Source organism: Leptonychotes weddellii, chromosome 11 (assembly GCF_054177405.1).
Source record: "Leptonychotes weddellii isolate Sample4059 chromosome 11, ASM5417740v2, whole genome shotgun sequence".
Lineage (NCBI taxonomy): Eukaryota > Metazoa > Chordata > Mammalia > Carnivora > Phocidae > Leptonychotes > Leptonychotes weddellii.
This window is the reverse complement of record NC_138379.1, coordinates 2,108,817-2,130,625: the sequence shown is the minus strand read 5'-3', so window position 1 is coordinate 2,130,625 and position 21,809 is coordinate 2,108,817. Positions and strand designations below refer to the sequence as shown.

Below are 21,809 nucleotides of genomic sequence, written 5' to 3'. Positions count from 1 at the left end.
AGCCGAGGACGCCGGGCCGGTGTCAGGGAAGCTTGCCCTGGCGTCCCAGGCCATCATGACGCACCACAATGGCACTGTGCTGTGATGCGCTCCTGGCCGTGGCCCTGCCCCCGGACAGCAGTCCCAGCCTGACACGGCCCCGCACACCACCTTCGGCTGTTATGTCCGCCTTCCTACTGTCCCTGCGTCCTCTCCTGGTTGCTCTGCAGCTGGTGGCCTCCGGGAAGCCGTCCTGCCGTAGGACAGCAGGAACCCCAGTCGCCAGCCTGACCCCTAGCGGCCTCCGCCTGGGATGGAGAACCCTGGGAGCTGGACGGAGAGCCTGACTGCTGGGCAGGGGAAGGTGACACGCTGGAAGAGGGCCCAGTGTCCTGGCCTGGACAAGCCAAGGACAGAAGAGGCTGGCGCGGGAGGCACGGCTCCGAACCCCGCTCTCACCTCTCGCCATGGCCTGGACAAAAGCACTCAGACTCAGAGCGGCATGTCCTCCCACGGGAGAGGCAGGAACGCCGAGCATCCGGCGGCTCTCCTGGGGTTGGCGTGAGGACGGCATGCGTCACGGAAAGGACTTGGAGGAAGTGGTGCACACCATCGGAGCACGGGTCTGGGCCACCCTTCCGTCCGTCTGCGCGGGGACCCTCTGTCCTGCTGCCGGCTCCCTCTGCACCCAGAGCGTCTGCACAGAAAGCAGCTGCGGCTGCTGCCCCCTGCCCAGCCTTTCTCGTGGGGGTTCCAGCACACAGCTGCCCCCTCCTCCGCTGGCCCGAGTGGAGGTGCGCCCGGCTTCTCCCCTTTCTTCATGAAAAGATAAAGTGCCGGGCCGTGAGTTCTATGCTGGCCCACACCTGTGCAATCAGATCAAGGCACAGAGCATCCCAGTCCCCGGAAGGTGCTGCCCTTCCACGTCGAGCACCCCGCTGCCCGGCCCTGGAGGTCTCCGCTCTTCCGTCGCCTGTGCAGTAAGTCTAGCCTGTCCTTGGAGTTCAAGGAGATGGAACCATACGGCATATGCCCTGGAGTCTGGCTTCCTGCACGGTGGGCGTCATCACGTCTAGGCGGCTCTGTGGGTGTGTGGCTTCTCTCCGCTCTCGGGCACTCTTCTGTTGCCTGGCTGAGCCTCGGCTCGTCCCTTCCACTGTTGACAGACACCTGGGTTGTTTCCAATTGTATTTTTCCTGTTCATGAACAGTGCCGCCGTGATCGCTTTTGTGTGTGTCTTTGGGGAGCATAAAACTTTTGTCCCCGGGAGAGCAATCCAGAGCAGGAGTGCGCCGATGGCTCGCGGAGCACATGTACGCTTGGCTCTGAGAGATGCTGCCAGACGCTTTCCCCAGGGACCGGACCCCCTGCACCCCCTCCCACGTGAGGACGGGCCCCTGCTCCCCACACACACCAGTGCGCGGTCTCTAGGCCCCTGGAATCTTTGCTTCTGGGGGCGGTGACCTGGCTCACGGGGGTTGTATTTGCACTTTTCTGATGACTAATGATGTTGGGCACATTCTCATAGGTCCCCTGGTCACGCTGGACTCACTTCTTAATTTTGTATGCAATGTTCTACTCCACGATACTGCGTCGTGGGCTGGCCTTTCTCCTCCTGACCCACTTCCAACAGAACCTTCCTACAGGTAGGAAAGGGAGATGCAAGAAGCAGACAAACCCACGCCTGGGCCTCTGTTCCTGGAGCAGCTTTCTGCCCGTGCACAGCAGCACAGAAGCCAAGCCCCATGGGCTGCTGGCAGCACGTCTCTTGGGCGGAAACCAGACCCCCTCCCCGAATTCCCTTTCCTCTCTGTCCCAGCCACACGCAGCATTCCTGTGATGCAACCCTGCCGAGGGCTTCCCGAAAACTAATATTGAATACAGATACAGAGAGACCAACAATGAGATCAATCCAGCGCCCCACCACACGGCTCTCAGCAGCGTTAGTACCTGGGTGCATCTATGTCTTCCCTGCACGCATTTCATCGAAAACTTTCTTACTAACTTCTTATTAACTGTAAGTTCCAGGCTGAGTGGGAAGGTGGTGGAGGAGGAAGACGCTGAGCTCACCCCCTCCCACGGATGCGCTGAAGCTGCAGCAACCTACATGTGTAGAGCGAGTCTCTCCAGGAGGAACCCGACGGCCAGCAGAACAGCTCAGCCACAGTGAAAGAAATGCAGAGGAAGCCACTTCCAGAAGCCTAGTGGGGGCAGAGATGCAGGCTCTTAGCAACCAAACCCTCAGCACGGGGACCCGCGGGCAGGGGATGTCTCAGCATTGAGGTCCTCCCTCGAAGGGTTCAAGCTCCACTCTGGGCACCCCGCTGGGGATCTGGGGAAGATGAGCCCCCATAACGTCTGGCTTTGAAAATCAGCGGGACTGCTCTCTGGGAGAGCCGGAGGGCTCCAGGAATGTAAGACCCAGCCTTAGAAGGCTAGCATGCTATGTCACTCGGTCCAAGACCCAGCACAGAGTCAGCAGGCTGAAAAGGCGCTCGGGCCATTCAGGAAGGACATCTGTTTACGACTCATTTTCGGACGCGCGCTGGAGGCGCGGGGATCTGTGGGAACTTGCTCTGGGAGCAGAAACGTGGGCGCGGGCAGCATTTTCTCGTCCGCCTTCAGCACAGCGGCCGCGGGAAGGTGCCTGTTCTCACCGTGCCCACCTCCCTTGCCAGCACGGCTCGGCCTGCCCTGGTGTTCCCCTGCAGACCTGTCCTGTCCAGCCTGCCCGCCCCAGCAGCCACCCTTCCACGGCGGCTCTGGCCCCTCAGCGCCCCTGCAGCAAGGGAGGCCCGGGCACCAAAGGAGGACCCGCGAGCCCAGGCAGGGAACAGCCCTGCGGCACCTGCTGCTGGTGCTTCTGAGACCCACGGGACGCCTTCCACGGCAGGCCACGACCTTCCTGTGGCTGACCTCCCTGATACACAGAAGCAAGCACAGCTAGTCGGACAAGATGAGGAGACAGGAGACAGCGTTCCAAACTGAAAAAGAAGACACCGCCACAAAAAAGAACTTAAGGAATCTGCTGAGCTGACTTCACGGCTCAAAGAGTATCTGTCTCTTCGAGTTTCTGAACATGGGTGTCGACACTGCCCTCCAGGAAGCTTGCGTTGTCTGTGTGGGAGACTGCTGGCCTGTCCCTGTCCTTGGCAGCACCGGGACCCGTGTTTTGCCGAAATCCGCCTGTGGGACTAAGATGACAGAGTATTGCACGGTGTCAGCTTTTATCCCTTGAATCACTAGAAACACAAAACCGTTTCTCAGATCTTCCTCGGTCACCCGCATTTTTTATTAGCGGCCGTTCGGGCTGTGTGCTCACCTTTGTCTCTGAGAATATCTCCCTAATCTCACCTGTTAGAGACAGCAAGCGTTGGTCTGACGAGCACACTGCAGGTAGACTTCTTCCTTAGAAATCTGTGTCTTCCTTCTGTCGATGGGGTTTAATTTAACAACAGGATTATCGCCTTAGGAGTGAATAAAGGAGAAACAGTGAGCAAGACATGACAGAGGATGGGGTGCCTGAGTAGGGGGCCCCCAAAGATGTCCACGTCTTGATCTGCAGAACCCAGGAATGTCTCCTCACAGGACGCAAGGCACATTGGCAGCATGACTACATCAATGACCCTGAGGCCACAGATGATTCACGTGGCCCCGTGTAATCGCAGATGGCCACGTGAGGCAGGACACACTCAGCTGCAGGATAGGAGGCAGGGGCTGGAGGGACCGGGCCAGGAGCCTGGGGATGCCGGGAGCACCAGGAGCTGGAGGAAGTAACAGGACCACCCCCACCCCCGCCAGGAGCCTCCCAGGGAGCACGGCCCCGCTGACTGACGCCTTGAGTCTCCTAAGACTCGTTTTGAGTTCTTCACTCCAGAACCGTGAGAAAATAAATTGGTGCTGTTGTCAGCCCCCAAGCGTGTGGCCATTGGTTACAGCAGGATTGCAAACCAACATCCCTCTACCTCTTGCTGGTTGCGTCACTGGGAATGGGTTGCTTTAAACCCTGAGCCTGTTTCTTGGCACAATCAGCCTCCCGAAACAGGGCCAGCAGCCTGCCAGCCCTTGGGGGGCAGAGCGAGTGCTCACAGGGACCACTCTCTGGCTAAAGATCAGAAAGCAGGCTGGTGGTAACGTTTCCCCATACACTGCTAGAACCAGCGCGGTGGGTTCCGGGAGAGGGGCCATTGTCTTCCGAGGCCCCGTGGGGAGGGGGATGTGCCACGTTTCAGCTCCTCCTGGGCAATGGCCCCTCTGAACATGGCCATGGGCTCCTGCACCAGCCCTGTCCTGGAGGCGGCTGACACCTGGACAGGCCCAAGGGACAGAAGGAGCCTTTCCCAGCATGGCACCACCTCCCCACTCTCCACCGGCCACGAGCCTCCAGCCCACCTGGCTCTGGGGGTCCAAGCAGCCCCTCTCCTGAGGAGGCAGAAGGCAGGCCGTGTTCCCGAAGGCCCAGGGTCTGTGGCTTCACAACTTCCCTGAGAATTTCCCATATTTTGTAACCAGCGCCTCACAGAGGCCCCCATGATCCGATCTCACTGTGCACGGAGGTGGGGCTCCTGGGCTCACCCTGGCCTTGCCAGAGCTGGGCCCTCTTCTGCACAAAGTGAGGGCAAGTCCGGCCTCGCATTTGCTGAGCGTGCTGCAGAAGGATCTACCTGCAGTCCAGCTCAGAAGTGCTAACACAAACACACAGCACCGGGCTCGTGGGCAGAGACAGACCCAAGGTTTGAGCCCAGAACTCTTCTACAAATTCAGCCTGAGAAGCCCTCCCAAAGCAAGACAGGAAAATAATGATTGCCCCTACTTTTCAGATGGGAAAGCCAAGGCACAGAGAGGTTAAGTCACCTGATCTAGGTCACGCAGCTGTTCAACGGCGGAGCCAGGGCCAAAGCTCACAACCTGCACACTCCGGCATCGTTGAAATGAATTCACTCCATGTCTGAGAGGAGGAGGGGTCCACTCCACTCAGGGCCCTCCAGGACAGTGGTTCCCCAGGCTGGTCGGTATTCAAATCAGTCATGGGACTTGCGACAAACACAGATGCCTGGGACCCCATCAGCCTGGGGGCTGGAATGAACGGGCAGGGTGAGCAGCAGCATGGCAAACCACCCTCCAAGCCAGCCTGGGTGGGGCCCGTGCTTGCTCTCGTCCACCGGGCTGTTCGGGAGGTCACCTGCCCGTTCACCCAGGTCCTACTGGAAGCAGGGGAGACCCTGCCCGGCACCGAACCGCCCCCCCGCCCGTAGCCCCCTCCTGTTCATTTTCTCCAGGCAGAAGGCAAGGCCAGCACCTGCTGCCCAGCATCTCTGTTCACTCCTTCAGGCAGGCAGGCTGGGATTTCTTCCTTGGGTGGATGGAATAGACGCCCGCTCCCAACGCAACAATAGCCCCCAGAGGGCTGGTGGTGGGGCCAGGCTGGCACCAGCCCCTGAAATCTCCCCGCTGAGTACCCACAGCTCTGAGGCAGCGCCAAGCAGCTCATTAAATGCGTCTGGGGTACCCCTTCTATGTACCAGAAACCGAGCCCCTATGTATGGTCAGGCCCCATCAGGAGACAGAACCCACACAGAAGTTTGAACAGGGAAGTTTAATATAAAGAATTATCAGATCTACTAAGGCAGTAATGTTTAAAGAGAGCTTTCAAGAAAATCCTAGGGTTGAGGGCAAATGCCCAGGGTAAAAAAATTGACCTGAAAGGCATCCCCTCCCCGAGGCTGGGATTCAGCTCTTGTTGGAGGCCCCCCGGATGGCGCACAGGTGTGCTGGGTTGTTGGAGCTAACGTGGGCAGCCGCCAGGCAAGCAGGAGGAAACCCTGCAGAGGGCGGGCAGGCCGAGGCCGGTGGCCGGATCCCTGGGGGTCGGACACTGGGCGCCGCGGCCAGTGCTGGGACGTCCGCGTGCTGTGGGCACGCGCCTTGGCTGTCCCCTCACGGTTGTGAGCAGCAGGGAATGCAACATCACTGAAACTAGACAGAGAAGCCCCCTCCTCCGTGCAGAGTCCCTCCGATGTAACATCAGGTGCGCAGCCAAGGAGAGAGGTCTACAGGGTCTGGCCCACAGTCACAGAGTGGGTGAGGAAGAGCACATCTGGAGCCAAGGCAATAAGCTGGTAACTGCAGCACCTCTTGTATCCATGTCCCCCCTTATGTCGTGAGGATAAGTGACAGCGAGCCGAAGGTGTCCGTTCCACGTCGGACACCAGTGCGTCCGGCCGCTCGGGCTCCCAACACACAGGACAAACGCGGGCATCACGGGCTGCCCGCGGGGCACCGCAGAGGGAACTGGTCGTCCCTGCTGGTGGCGTAAACCCTCAGGACCCCCCCGGGGACGAGGGAAGAGGAGGACACGCCAAGCGCCACGCTCTTTCCATTTCCGATGAGGGACCGGAAGCTCCCGGGGCGGGGGGGGGGGGAGCCCCAGCAGAGCCGGCTCTCGTGCTCTTCCTGGACCCTGGGGGCTTCTCTCGGGGGGGAGGGGCTTCAGAAGATCCCGGGCAGCAGGCGGTGGGGCACGGCCGCGGTGTAGCGCTCCCAGCTGCCGCCGTACTTGTTGGCACAGCGGTGCTCATCCCGGACACAGCGGTGGGTCAGCAGGATGGCCATGTAGACGAGGTAGAAATAGGGCAGCAGGTGGCCCCCGCCACAGGCCAGGCAGTACGCCAGGCTGCCCATCAGGTCGCCCGTGTAGTTGAGGTGGCGGGCCACGCCCCAGAAGCCCGACACCAGGAGCTTGCTGCGGTGCTTCTGCCCGTCAGCCGACGTGTACGTGCACTCGATGACCTTGGGCTTCCTGCCCCAGATCAGGCAGCGGCCGTCCGTGCGGCGGAACAGGTCCTTCTGATGGTTGGCCATCCGGAAAATGTAGTAGCCTAGCAGGCCAAGCAGCAGGACGCCCACGGCATGGGCGGTGGCCAGCTGCACCGGGTGGTAGACCAGGTACAAGCCCTGTAGGGAGACGGGGGCATGGCCCGGGGTCCGATCCCGCTCTGCCCCCACTAGCCGCCCACCCATGCCGCGGGACACCCGGGGGAGGGCCTGCAGTTGCCGACAGCATGAGGACCGAGCTCGGTGCCCCCGCAGCTCTGCCCAGCCCCGACTGAGGGGGCGCTGCCCTAGTTTTCCAGAGATGTCTGGGGTTGTGCTCAAGGCCGCCTCCCCTAACCGGTGTGAACCCAGGTCCCTGTGGCTCCCCAGGCCAGCACTTTGATACCTGAATTTCGTGGGGCAAGCCAGGACTCTCCTGAGGACTCTGAGCCCCCTCTGAGCCTTCCCCTCCGAGCCCTGGCCCGTCGTCCTCCCATCCCGAGTTTTCTCACCAGTAAGACTCAGCAGATGTCAGTCCACCTGTCTGGAATGTTCTCACCCCCAGCCTCCCCACTCTGCTCTCAGCCCGGCTGTGGTTATCTCTGGAGGCATTTGCCAACTGTCTGAAACAGGTCGGGGGCTCCTCCCAAGCCCTCTCTCGGGAGCCGGCACCCCCACTTACCCCCAGCACCCCCTCCCTGCACCAAGTTGCCTGTTTCCTGGCCTTTCGCAGCAGCCGTGAGCCCGAGGGGGTAAGAGCCCACGCACGTCTCCTCTGCTCCCGCATCTCCAGCACATGCCTGGTGCCGTGCAGACCCTCATCAAGTATTTAAGGAATAAAGGGAAGAGAGAAAACCTCTCATCCTTCAACCATTAAGATTTGATAGGAATATAAATACCCCCTTCCATCTACCCAGTTCAGCCAAATCACTCCTTCTTACCCAAAGTCTACACCATGTCATCTTTTTCTTTAAGTGTCACATGCTGAGCTGTGTCCCCCAAATTCATATATTGGAGCCCTAACCCCCACAACCCCAGAATGGGTCCATATCGGGAGATGGGGTCTTTAGAGGGTAATCAAGGTAAAATGAGGTCACTGGGGTGAGCCCTGATCCGGTGTGACGGGGGTCCTTATAGGAAGAGGAGATCAGGACACAGACCCCCACGGAGGGACGACCCCGGGAGGACCCAGGGACAGCATGGCCATCCACACACGAGGAGAGAGGCCTCGGGAGGACCCCACCCTCCCGCACCTGCATCTCGGGTGTCTGTCGCCCCAGCTCCCCTCCCTGTCTATTGTATGTCACGGAGCCCAACTGACTAATCCACCAAGCCTCCTTTCTTCCTGGAAACAGGGAGCGGCCTCCCTCCTCCAGCCCCCAGGGGCCCCCAAGCACACCACCTTTGTAGCGCTCAGCATGTGCTCCTGAGGGCAGCCCCGCGCGTGCCCAGGGACCAAATGGCCGAATGTTCTGTGGGGCCGCGTCCCGCGCACCGGCCCCTCACCTGCAGGGTGTACAGGTACGGCAGCCAGACGCAGTCCCCCCAGCCCAAGTACCACCCAAAGTGGTCGTGGCAGATGTCGATGGTTTTCAGGTACCAGGCTTCGTTCCAGAAGAAGTCCAGCACGTAGATGGCCTGCAAAACAGCAAGAGCCGTGTACCGACCAGGGGTCACCCGTGGGGCCGGCCCGAAAACCACAGTCTTGTAGATGAGGAGGTGGCACCTTCTCCACTGGACGGCTCCCACGTGTCCGCCACGCCTGGGACACGGGGCGGGGCTGGGGGGTAGGGAACGGGGCCCTTATCCTCAGAGAGTCTAGAGAAGTGGGGCACCCAGCAAAGCCCCGGGAGGTGATGCCAAGGCTGTGGAGCTCCAAGAAGAGCAAGGCCGCTCCCAGCAGAAGGGCTCGGGACGGCCCGCAGGGAAGGAGCCCTGCATGCCAGAGTCCACGCCGGCCCCAAGGCCCTTCACCCGCGGGCCCCCCAGGCTGTGCCCCCCCAGCTGCCCCTGCAGCACCAAGACACCCATAACGTGGCCATGACATGGCCAGCATGGCCAGTGACCGGTGTCCTTCTACGCAGATGGGGAAAAGGTGCAGATGAATCACCGTTCCTCCACCCCACCTGAGAGCCACGGGGACCGTGTGGGGAAAACACTTCAGAGACCGTAAACTGTGAATATGGCCAGGACCACGGAAAGAGGCCCTGGGCCAAATGAATCCCCAGGGCAAGCGCAGCACCTGACCTGCCGTGACAGGATCCGTCCCCACGTGCTCATTCGCCCCCTCCCCAGAGATGCCCGGGAAGGGGGCCGACTCCCTTCTAAACGCAGCGGGCTAAGGTTTCTCAAAACCGATCTGGCCTCCAGGTTTTCCTGGCCCCCGGCAAGCATCAGCACCTGCACCCCTTTGGCCGCAGACAGGCTACCTGCAGGACGTTGACCAGGACCATGGCGTTGGTCACCTGGCCGTAGAGCTCCCGCTGCTTGGCCGCAAAGGACAGGTTGATGAGGGTCCAGGCGATGATCCCGGGGCGTCCGTTGAAGAACAGCTTGAAGTCAAACCACTTCCCAATTCGGGGGTTAAACTCAATGCCCATCATGTAGTTGTAAAAGAAATTGCCTGTGAATTTGCTTGAAAATAGAAACAACACGTACATTTAGCCAGGGAGCGCGTCTCACACCACAGGGCCGGTGCGTGCGTGGACACAGTGCCGAGCCCGGCCCTGGCATCAGCTGCAGAGGAGCAGGCAGACGACACGCCGGGCCCTCCGTTTCCCACGGCCTCGCTGGCTCTCACTTGGCACTCAGCTCCGGCTCCACAAGAGTCACCCTGAGCTCCTTCCCAGGCTGGATGGGGAGTCTTCCCTTGAACAGCCAGGCTTCTCCCCACCCTCCTCCAGGTCCCCTGAGGCATGGCCCAGGTGAGCCGTACAACTGGCTCGCTGCATGAAGATCTTCGTTTGCATGCGGCTGGAGGTGATTCACAGGGTGCTCGGACCCCCACGCGCAATTGAAATTATAAATCTTGCCCGGGTAGAGAGTGAGTGAAAAAGCAGCATGCTCAGAGCCAGGTGCCCGACTCCAGGGCCCACCATGAACCCCTGCTGGACATCCATTGCCCTGGTTCCTGACCCCAAGGCCCTCTCCAGGGGTGACCAGAGAATCAGCCAAGATGACTGATGTGGAGACCTTCCTCAGGTAGAAATTATAGACACACAGGGATTTCTGTGTTCATGAGAAAAACATTTTCATGTCCATTTCCCTCAGTTATAGTAACTAAAAAAGAGCAAAATGTACAAAGTCTACAACAGGTGATTGATTATAAAGCACTGAAAATGACTCACATGAGCCACAGAAGACCAGCCTCATTACCTAATTACCACACAAGTCACAAAGCACCATCATCCAAAGACATTTTCCAAGAGCAAGAGTTAAAGGAAACACATTTTGTCTTTACTTGGGCCCCTAAATGTATCTGAGATAAAATGTAGGACCCAAGCACAAGAATCTTATTCATGAGCGCTTACACCCATCTACAGGAGGAACCCAATCAACATCTGTTGGTGGAGGGAGAGATGGATGGAGGGATTGAGGGAGGCAGGGATGAAGAATGGGGGTTGGAAAGGTGGATGAGTGGGTGGAATGAATGGAATAGATGGGTTGAATGGGTGGATGGGAAGATGGGGGGATGGGTGGGTTAAATGGATGGGTGGGTAGTTAGGTGGATGGATGCATAGATGTGTAGGTGGGTGGATGGGAGGATGGATGGGGTTAGATGGATGAATGGGTGGATGGATGGATGGGTTACATGGTGGGTGGATGGGAAGGTGTGTGGATGGGTGGGTAGGTAGGTGGATGGACAGATGGATGGGTGGGTGGATGGATGGATGGATGGATAGAAGGATGAACAGGTGGGCGGGTGAGTGGATGGGTGGGTAGATTGGTTTGGTGGATGGGTTAAATGAATGGGTGGGTAGGTAGGTAGATGAATGGTAGATGGGTGGATGGATGGATGGATGGATAAATGGGTTAGATGGAAGGGTGGATGGGTGGGTGAATGAGTTAGATGGAAGGATGGGTGGGTGGGTGGATGGGTTAGATAGATGAGTCAGATGGATGGATGGATGGGTGGGAGGGTGGGTGGATGGATAAAGAGCTAGATGAGGAGATGGCTAGCTGGGGGGCTCACAACTATCTAACCTAAAGCTTCCATGAGAAGCCACCAGCCAGTGGGGCTCTCCCTGGGAAGCTCTTACATTAAAGCCACTGAAATAACAAGACTCCTCACTAAGACCATTTCAGGCCACACTCATGTGCCAGCGATAGAGGCAATGGGCGGCCCCTGCCACGACAGCCCTACAGGTGATGACTCGGCCAAAGATGGACTTGGCCATCCTCCACTGCATTCTTCCTAAGGCAGAAGAAGCCCCCTAGACATTTAGAAAGGATGTTCCCCAGAATCAAACGAGATCCGTTAAGCATCTCCATCAAGGATTCTCAATCCTCAGAGCTTTACGACCTCCTATCCCAAGGTCGTAGAGAAAGGGGTGGAAGCATCCACATTCCACTTTAGCTTGACCAGCTGCTGAAGAACGTACCAGTCTTTGGCATTGGTGGGGAAGAAGTAGCCCTTGATCATGGCGAAGGTGGAAACAGCGTAGCCGAGGATGTTGGCACACCAGAGCAGTGGTATCCAGTTGTCGAAGACGATGGTGGGAGAGAACCAGGACAGGAAGTGAGAGTTTGCAAACCAGAGAAGGTGCGTGATGAGCCACGCTTGCAGGCCGTTGATTTCATACTTGTTGACAACCCCTGTGGAGGGAAGACGCAAAAATCAAAGTGTTTTCCCGACTGAAAGAGCAGCTGGCCCAGGCCCTGCCTGCTCCGGGCCTGTCTGGAACACCAGGTTGCAGTCCTGAAGCTGGTCAGCTTCTGCTCTAACTTGGGCCCCCGGTCAAAATGCCAGGAGCAGAGTGACGCTGTTAGCTCCGGGATCAACTGCTCCTGCTTTCAGGGTCCTGGGAAGAGGCAAAGGGCACAGACTAGTCCTCTGGTTCTGATTCTCCTCGGCCGAGCACAGGCCAGACCACCAGCCTGCAGTCTGCTAGAGAGTGAGGATGCCCCCACAGTACCTGTCGGGAAGCACGCCAGCCTCCCGCTGCCCCGGGAGCCCTCTGCAGGCAGGGACAGGGCCGATTCCACCTGCAGGGCTCCTCCTGGCTTCTTGGTGACCGCAGGCAGCTCTGCAGTGCCCCCCAGTCCCCCGGCCTGGATGCAAGTGGCCGCTGCCATGTTCTCGGTGGGGAGGTGCTCCAGCAGCCTGATTACATCATCCAGCTGTGGGGTCGGGGCCGCTCAGTGCCCTGTTTGCTGAAGAACGTGATCTTCAGCCTCCGGGCTGGCTCAGCCCCGGGCCGCCCTGGACACCAGCAGGGCCCGGGGCGGCAGCATTGCCCGAGCGAAGTTCACTTTCATTTTGTCAGGGAGCACACTCAGGGGTGGAAGCGGCACAGGGCTACACGGGCCCCGTGAGACAATGAGGCAGGGAGAAGAGAAGGGATGCGCATGGGCTCGGGTTACCTGCGGGGGTCACGGCGCCCTCTTGAATGCCTCCCACGTAGCCCGGCAGGAACTTATGGCAGAAGTCAGGAAGCGCCACGTACAAAAGCACCTGCAGCGGAGATTGAAGGCTGAGTGACCCGCCGCCTGGAGGGCCTGGCTCCTTCACCCAACCTTGCCTTTGTTCATTGACCTGACTCACACAAAAGCACCACACGAATGGCAGAAATCCTGATTTTTGGTCGGTTAGTCCTTCCGGAAGAGTTCGTGATTCTGGGTGCCCTGACCGCAGGCCTGGTGGGGCTCTGAGGGCGGCGGTGCCCCGAGCAGGAAGCTCATTACTGCCTAAAGCAGCAAAGCAGTCTCCCCCCGGGACAGCCCACGAATCCTTCCCACGCACGTTTCTGGGGCCATTTTCAAAAGTGAGAGAATTCACATGCCATACAATTCGCCGCCTTTTTAGACCCTTCCCGGGTCACTTAGTGCATTCACAAGGTCGTGCAACCACCACCATCCAGCTCCAGAACAGGGCCATCACCCCCAAAGGGAACCCCACCCCCATTTAGAAGTCGCTCCCTGTTCCCCTCCCCCTACTGCCCCCCAACAACCATTAACCCGTTTTCTATTTTTTCTATTCCGGGCGTTTCATATAAATGGAGTCATGCACCATGTGGCCTTCTGTGCGTGGCTTCTTTCACTCAGGAAATGTTCTCAAGGTCCATCCCTGCCAGAGCACACGTGAGTCCCCACTCCTGGTCACGGCTGAGTTACGTTCCACCGCAGGGATGGACTAGGCTTTGTTTTAGCCACTTGGCCACTGACGTTTCTACTCTTAGGCTATTGTGACTCATGCTGCCCCATCTCGTTTTTCACCCAAAGGGGCCAAGAGACTGGAAATGAGAGGGACCCTGGAGCCCAGAAGCTAGGACTCTGAGAAGAAACTGCTACTAAAGGTGGGAGCCTTCCTCCAGCGAGGAAACCCGGGGTGGAGCTGGGGGCTTCTCCCGGTTCTGTCTCCCTGGATTCAGATAATAAACAACCCTGCCTGTTCACCAGGTTCTTGGTGCAAACAGCCCCTTCCTGGTCAACTCCTTCTGGTCTCAAAGGCCAGCGGGGTCGCAACGCTTGGCCAGGAGCGTGCAGCCACCTGCTGGGGACCCGGGCCGTGGCTTTGCCGAGTGGTGTCTCCTGTAACGGAGAGCATCCCTCTGGGGGCTGGAATGCTCCTTCCCATGGGCTGCTGTCAAGGGAAGCTTCCTGTTGGGCACAGGGCTTCCCGGGGCCAGCCCTGCCTCACAGCCTCCCACAGCATCTTGCTCCATCCTACTACGCATGTCCCTGCAGGGCTGTGCATGGTCCTAAACTGCGGGGCGCCTCACCCCGCACGTGGGTCAGACACCGTGATGCCGCCAGGTGCCTTCTATCAGAAGACAGAGCTAAGTGGGTCAGGCTCCAGGTAATGCCCTGCAGGGTCCTGGGAAGGAGAATGCCAACCTAAGCTGGGGCTCCATTTCCCGGACAAATGGCCATCCCAACAAGAGGGGCGCTTGGTGCCCGCTGTGCCCCAACGACATTAGCCAGGGAGGGCTGACCTGGAACGTGACCCACAGGGTGTAGAGCTGGGCTGCTTTCTTCGTCACAGATGGAGTCTTGGCCCAGATGTCTGAGAGCCGAGCACGCCCGGTGGCAACATCCAGCACGGGGGCTGTCAGAGAGCAGGCATACTGGTCACACGCCATGATGAAGTAGTACACGATGAAGGGCGCGAAGAGCAGCAGAAAGATGACGCTCGCCAGCGAAAACCAGTCCACCTCCCTGCAACAGCAGACAGCAGACGGTCACACGGGGCCCGCCTGCCCTGGGACCTCGCAGACAACGCTTTCTGTGTCTGTAGGGGTCCCGTTGTTCAAAGTAGCCAGGGCCTCAGAGACGGCTGTTCGCTCTCAGCACGGAGGCCTCCCCGTTGCCTGGAAGAGCCATTCCACGTGTGTGCTCTACCGCGAGCCGCAGGGAGGCTGACAGATCCGTGGGCACCCACAGAAAGCCCAGAGCCTGTCACCCACAAGGCCAGAGGCTTCCCGGTTCTGGGCAAGGGGGCTGCCCACCCACTCCCAAGTCCCTACACTCTCTGGCCCAAGAAGGACAGAGACAATGGTGAGCTTCAACGCCAGGGCCAGCCTGTTTTAGTCAGTGTTTCATTTCTTCTTCAATTCCTTACTTTATAAAATGGAAAACTGGTTACCTTTCATTAGTCTTGATGATAAAAACTTAATTTAATAGGTCTCTAAAATCCCAGAGGCTGGCAACCTCTAAGACCTCACTTTATTTTCTAGCTGGGAAGACTGCCAAGATTCTTACCAGGCACGGCCCCACTGTCCTTGAGCCGCGGCCCTGCTGTTGGTGATGCAGTCTGGACTCTTGGTTTTGGAAGCATCATGTAGGGAGTTTGCAGCCATTGGGCCCTGAGGGAAGAAGATAATCCTGCTCAGATCATCCCATGAAGAAGAGCCACCACATCTCCCTGCCACATCTGCCACCGCTCATAGACTCTGCAGGACTGGCCTCTTTCACTTGCCTACTCACTACCTTGTCCTGATTCCAGATAGGGAAGAGATGACGGATTGTGCTTCAGTTTCTCCTTCCTGAAATCTGCAATAACCTCCTACCTGGCCCTCCTATGTCTCTTGATTCAGTCTTCAGATGGTGGCAGAATGCCCTCTTACCATGTGAACCAGGCCATCCATGTTTCAGAAACCTCTTGCAATCTGCTCCTGCCTCCTGTCCTCCCCACTCCCTCCTCATACCTCCTAATCCAGGCACATAGGATCTTTAACGATCCTTGAATATGGTTCATTTCATTCATGATACCTGTTATTTCTGCTTAGAACATGCTTTGCAGGTCTCCTCATTCAGATCTTTTGTAAAATGTCCCTTCCTTAGTATGACTTTTTATTTTTCCTGGAGTTAATTATTGCCTACTTTTTCCATTTGCTAAGGTTTCTATGCATGTCACTAATTTTTTTTCTGAATACTCTAACAGAGCTATCACACATTTCAGCAATTTTTCTAGATACTCTAACACAATAATTGATCATTTCCATTCTCCCTCTCCCCTATAGCCATTCATCTTGCACCAATGTACAAGCCAGTCAGCCAATTTACATTGCCTGCACCCCAGACCCCCTGCCAAGTCACTCTCCCCGCTACTTTATTTTCTTAATAACTCTTTACATCATGTAGAATGCTTTTTTTTTTTTTTAATTTGAGTGCATGTCTATTGTCTGTCTCCCTCCATTAGAATGTAAGCTCCCCAAGGGCAGGAATCATGTGTCCTATTTATTGTTCTACTACCAAGTCCTAGAACACAGTCTGGTACATACAGTGCATTCAATAAATAATCACTCTACAAAAAAAGGGGGAATAACTGAACTTGTCTATGGGGGAAGCAATGACATCTACACTTCCAGAACAAGTTCTAATTGTGAAGTTTTCAAAATATCAAGGATAAGAAAACATGATATTAAAAGCTTTTAGAGAAAAATCCAGAATCAAGAATCATACTAGCAGTAAGTTGGATTTTAGAAGACAATGATGGAAAACTTTAAAAACTCTGAGGAAAACTGTTTTGCAACCTAGAATTCTATTCCCAGATTAACTATTATTCAGAGGAGACGACACAGGATCCAAGAGAGCTACTGAAAGAAAGCCCAGTGAAAGGACAAGGGGATGAGAGCTGTGCAGTGCACCAGACAGTAACCAGTCCACACTGGTACTAAATGAATGGCTTTGTTGGGAGGGAGAATAGAAATGATGAATTTTATTGTGTTAGACTGTGAAAAATTATTGATCGTATGACAGCTGTATTGCAGCATTCAGAAAAAAAAATAGTGAAAGATGCATAGAAACCTTAGTAAATGGAAAAAAAGAAAAAAGAAAGAAAGAAACCTTGTGAATGGAAAGTGAGGCAACCATTAACTCCAGGAACAATAAAAAGTCATACAAGGGGGAAAAAAACCCCAAACCATAATTGTAGTACATTACTTGGCTTAACAGTAAATAATAGTAACTTCATCATAACAGTGTAATACCTGGCTATAGACTGACTACTAGATGTGTAGAAGGATACATAAAGCTGAGCGTGACAAAAGTAAATTATTTAAAAATAAGCAGGTAAAAACAACAATACAAAAGTAACTAAAATAATGAAAAGTATTTGTTTCTGGGAATTAAGACTATGGGATGAAGTGGAGAACTGTTTATTCTACATATAAGTCTTAAAAGCCGCTGACTTGTTTAAAAATGTGAACATGAGTTACTTTAACACAAATGTACATTCATTAAAAAAAATTTCAGTGACAAAAGACATTTTCATTTGTAGTGTGAGAACTGTAGCCACATCACTTAATTTAATTTTCACAGGTAAGTTTATGGAATGTCTACCTATGATGTACAAAGCAGGATGAAGAGTTCCTTATGGACCATCCATCTCTACAGCCCCGAAACAGAATACAGAGCTTGGTGTGTGGGAGTCACTTTCACTGAACATGGCAGAAAACTGGAAAAGGGCCAGAAATGTATAGGCTCAGAACTCAGTGTAAAAAGCCAAACAGAAAATGCTGCTGAAAGGAAAGAGTGTATCTTCTACAGATTCAAACAAGCCCAAACAAATATTTTGAGATTACAGAGTTCATTCACCCAGGAGTCTCCTCTGTCATGAGCACTGAATCTTGTAATAAATGTGTAAGTTACATCCTTGGAAACAAGTAGCCAGGGGAGAGGGAGGTGTTCGGGGTGTATTTTATTTTATTCCTAAGACTCACAGACAGGAGTTGATGTACCAGCTGTCTTTACTTTTTCAAAGCTAAAAAGTCACTTTCTATGCCCACAAACAACAGTGCTAAGACACGCTTACCTCCAATGTCTTGTCTAGGGGTTTCACAGCAGAATGGAAGTGTTCCTTCTTGAACGGGCCTCTCTAAAATCTCTGGAATTTCTTAATTCAAAAGGCCCACTTGATCCTTCTCAACCCACTAAGAAAGTCCTGCAGGGACACAAAAATGATGAAGACGCTCAGGGAGCTGACATTTCAGGATTGAAGGCAGTTAAGGACCCAAAAGGCATTTATTCAAGGCCCACTGTTGGAACCAAGTGAGAAGTGCAAGCCCAAGAGCTCAGGGTTCAAAAGCGGAAGACACCCCATGGAGGGGGTAGGGAATATTACCACCCAGCTTCTTTGCCTAGCACACACAGTGTCTGGCAAATAGTAAGTACTTAATTATAATGGGGGGGTTGAACACAAGTCTTCATGGCAGCATCACCTTGGACATGAGCCTTAGCATAGGCAGATGCAGACCTGATGAGTAGCAATGAACAGAAAGGTATTTTCTTTGAAGACTTACACCAAGCAGCCACATATGCATCTGAAACATTTCTAGAAGCTTATTTGTGCCATCAGCCCGAATCAAGCCCCCCGGAGTTAGCACATTCCATTGGTACATTCTGGGAGCCAGTGAGAGCCTAAGAACATGGAGCAGCAGTGAGAGTGATCTGGGCTTGGAGCCTGGCTCTCTGCAGACTCGCAGGACCCAGTGACCTTCCTAAGTGTCTTGGGTCATGAATGCCTACACATATGAGGATCTGCAGTGGTTGTTAAAGCTGGGTGAGGGAGAGTTAGTGTCCCATACCTGGGGATAAAGACCAGCCAGGGGAGGGGATGAGGCTTTCTGACAGCCTGATCAGCTCCCTCGACTGGTCTTTGAGTTCCACAGGCCGAAGCCAAAAGGACATGGCCCCTGGGGGTTTGAGGATGACATAGAAGTGCCTGACCCTAAGCTTCTGATTGCCAAGGCATTCATGGCAAAGACATCCATCTCAAATAAACATACCACCAGCTGCTTAACCCAGCTACCAGCCAAACAACCAGAGAAGGAACCAGGCCACTCCCACCTGTAAGTCCCCTTTCAGAAAGCCCTAGGTGACCAAGAGAGCTGACCACTGCAGTGACCTCCCTTCTTCCCGTGCCCTTATTCCCACTCTTATGCTTTAAATGGCCAATAAAGAGTGAACCCATGAAACCCCAGGCCCCCACCCTTGACCCCCATGAAGGCAGAGTCCCAGGCCCACATACACCCTCTCTCCCCATGACCTCACTGTGTCTCTGAGCATTCTGTGTGGCCTCCAGGACCTGTGAGTAATAAACCTTGCTCGTTGGAGCTCCCCAATGGTTGTTGCTGAGGCGCGCCTGCAATCATAAGGACCACTAGGGCTGGGCCAGCCATGATGGCCCTGGGAGGGAGTGGGTTGCCCCAGTAATACAAGCCCAAGAAGGTGCTTCAGGCATTCCCAGACCACAGTATCACTATCTACAGGCTGAGACCCACACAACAGATGACTTACGCCCCTTGGCAGCTTTTTGGCATATTGAAATTTTACAAGTTTGGGGATGTTCTAGACACCCAGGAGCATGGCAGAGACATCTGGGGGCTGGCACAAGGAACGTCCTGGAGGCCCCAAGGTCACCACCAAGGCTGTGAGTTCTCAGCAGCACAGATTCCTGCTGCCCACTTGGAATCCAAGTTGTGGGACCACCTGCTAGGCCTGTTTCCTCATCCACAAGCAGCTGTCACCTGCTTACTCAAGGAAATGAGGTCATGGCACCAAGTGCTCAGAGCCTTCCCTGACCCCATTGGAGTTCACCTAAAAGAGAGCCAGCTATCGCCAAAAGGATCCTCAGCACCCTCAGGCCTCAGGAAGGCTCAGCTGGGCTCATGCAGGGCATCAGGGTGAGGTTCAGACTAACAGAGGTCTAAGGGTCATGCATCCCCAAAGCCAGCCCCAGAGCGTTCTGGTTACCCCCTGCACCTAACCACACTGCTACCTGGTGGCTTAAAACAACAGTCTTTTCATCCTTTCTCATTGCTTCTGTGGTTAGAGTCTGGGGAGACTGGCTAGGCAGTTACAGGTTGGGGTGTGCCAGAGCGGCTGTCTTCATGAGGTCTCTCCTTTTGGGCCAGCTAGGTCGTCCTCACAGCCTGGTGGCTCAGCGCCATGGAAAGAGGTTCAGGGAACCAGCAAGGGTTCCAGCAGACCCCACAGAGTTGTACCACCCCTTCTGAGGGCCTGAGGAGACAAGTGACAGCACTTCCAGCACATTCTATCAGCTACAGGGAGTCCCAAGTCCACCTCCTTTCAAGGGGAAGGGAATCGAGCTCCACCCCTTGATGCGGGGATTGCAAGGTATGAGAACACAAGATACTGTTGGGGCCATCCCTCGATGATTCAACCTTTACAGACAGTGGCTATGTACTGAGCATCTACGGAGTTCCAAGTGCCCAATATCTTACTGAGTTCTCGCACAGACACCGGAGAGTGAGCATTACGATGTCCATTTTACAGATGAGGACGTTGATGTGAGCAAGGTGGAGTGCGTTCTCTGCTCACTCAGGCCCATGGGGAGGGAGGTTAATGACTTCTGGGGGTGGACTGGAGAAAGAAGAAAGGCAAGGACCCCTACATTTGACTTCTAAACTTGCGTTACAGTGAGCATATATTTGCAGCTTTTGGAGAGCAGACTCCTGGAGCCGCGGTCAAAGCTGCAGCTTACCCTTTAGAATCAGGGCTCAGCGTCTGTGGGCATTTATTTCCACCTAGGGCACATGCCTACTTCTGAAGGCCTCGGAAAGCGCCCCAGGAGTGGCTCTGCTGGGTCCCTGCTGGGCCCTCAGTCCTCTCAAGGTAAGCCAGTCCACAGCCTCCTGGCGCCAAGAGCTTGGAGGGGCCACACATCTGCAAAGCAGCCCCTGCGTTTGGAAGTGAGGCTTGTGAACTGTACGTGTGAGTTGAGGGAGTGACCACTGCAGAAGGTCCAGGGTCGGGGGCGGGGCTGGGGCGGGCTGGGTTGTAGAGAAGCTGCAGGTAAACCAAGAATCACCCCAAAGATCAGCCCCATCATGCTTTGGGAATGGTGGGGGGGGATGCACAGGTGACCTCCCGATCCCCATTCAGCCACAAATGTTCCCAGAATTGTGGGTCTTAGGACTCCAAGAGCTGTTTAAAAACTCTTTTCATTATTGCTAAATTATTTTATTACATAAGCCTGTTTTCTGGAAAATAGGAAAAGAACACCTGTATCCCCATCCCTGTTTAAGGCTTGGGTGTACAGCTTTTCAAGTAATCTTTTTAATGACAGACTTATCTCCCTCCTGCCCCTTTTGCTGTGACATGCCAGGGGACTTGTTTCCATGTTGAGTCCATTCGTTTTAACAGTTGCCACGTATCTCACCGTATTAGTGCATCATGACTTAATCTGATCTTCTTACTGATAGTCATTAATTGTTTCTGGTTTTTGTATGTATATACAGCAAGTCATAATGGGAGTTCTTGCATCTGCATGTTTACACAGCTGTCTGAATATGTCTGGGGATAAACTCCTAAAGATAGATGTTGGGTGGACAGGTAGGTTTACCTGGCCTCTAGAACTGTCTTCACAACCAGAAGAGCAGCTGCCCACCCCTCACCGATTCTGATGTTTATCATTCTTTTTCATCTCAGGTTGACTTTGTCAGGTCTGTATTCTTCAGTCCCTACTACTCTTGGATTCACAAATTCCCAAACCAGACCCCGCGCTGTTCAGATAAGGTTCCAAGAAATGTTTCCGTATTCGAATAGTACCTGGCACAGCCCTCAGAAAGATTACCTGTTATCATCACAGTTATCTGAACTTCACTACCAGGCCTCTCCATGCCCCATGTTTCCAGCTCCCCCTCCCCAACCATCCATATATTTTTTTGAGAGAACACACATTTTATTAAAAAGGAATTCGTCAAATTGCGCTCACAAAGAGCGCGTCGTTTTCTGCTCCTACCAAGAGTACACAAAAGGTCTTTTACGCTTCACTGAGCAGCCCACTCCCTCGCTGCCCGTCTCTCAAATCTGGGCACCCAAAGTGGCGCCCGGTGGGGCCCAGTTCCTTTCTCTTTACCTAAGGAGATGCAGGAAGGGCTCAGGTGGGCCAAAGAGGGCAGCGGTCCTCAGATCGGGGCGCTTCTGAGACTAGATCACCCCCGGCCGCTCACCTAGGCGCCCCCCACCTGCATGCACCGCGCTGGCTCACCTGGGCGCCCCTCACCTGCGCGCACCGCGCCAGCTCACCTGAGCGTCTGACTGCGCACCCACCTGGGTCCCCAACTCCAGGCCTGCAGCCCAACCGGCAGCCTAGAGAGGCCGCGAAGCTCCGCCCCCAGCATGACGTGATGCGATAGACGACCAATCGGAGGCGGGCCCTGAGCGGCCGGCGTCCCTGCGCCCCGCGATTGCTCGCACGCCTCGCCCCACCCCCTGAGCTGATACCGGACCACCAACTGCGCCACTCGGCGCCGCTGCGGCGCGGGATTGACGGCCGAGGGCCCGCCCCGCGGACGACTGGCTGCCGGAGCAGCACCCCGCACCCACGCTAA

At 55.3% G+C, this 21,809-nt stretch overlaps 1 protein-coding gene across 4 annotated transcripts; it reads right to left on the bottom strand.

Annotated features, from left to right (window-relative positions):
• Nucleotides 1-5,556: 5,556 nt before the first annotated feature.
• DHCR7 (7-dehydrocholesterol reductase) lies at nucleotides 5,557-21,597 on the bottom strand. 4 transcript variants are annotated; one of them, XM_081797617.1, is made up of 9 exons: nucleotides 21,482-21,597; nucleotides 17,267-17,395; nucleotides 14,713-14,816; nucleotides 13,947-14,169; nucleotides 12,376-12,466; nucleotides 11,394-11,607; nucleotides 9,222-9,426; nucleotides 8,299-8,430; nucleotides 5,557-6,933 (listed from the first exon to the last, which is right to left on the bottom strand). In XM_081797617.1, the coding sequence occupies exons 3-9, from the start codon at nucleotides 14,808-14,810 to the stop codon at nucleotides 6,469-6,471; spliced, it is 1,428 nt and encodes a 475-aa protein (XP_081653743.1). In that variant the 5' UTR covers nucleotides 14,811-14,816; nucleotides 17,267-17,395; nucleotides 21,482-21,597; the 3' UTR covers nucleotides 5,557-6,468. The 4 variants fall into 4 exon arrangements, with proteins under 4 accessions (XP_081653743.1, XP_081653742.1, XP_081653744.1 ...); XM_081797616.1 differs by having other exon boundaries at nucleotides 21,505-21,597; XM_081797618.1 differs by having other exon boundaries at nucleotides 21,529-21,590.
• Between the last annotated feature and the right edge of the window lie 212 nt (nucleotides 21,598-21,809).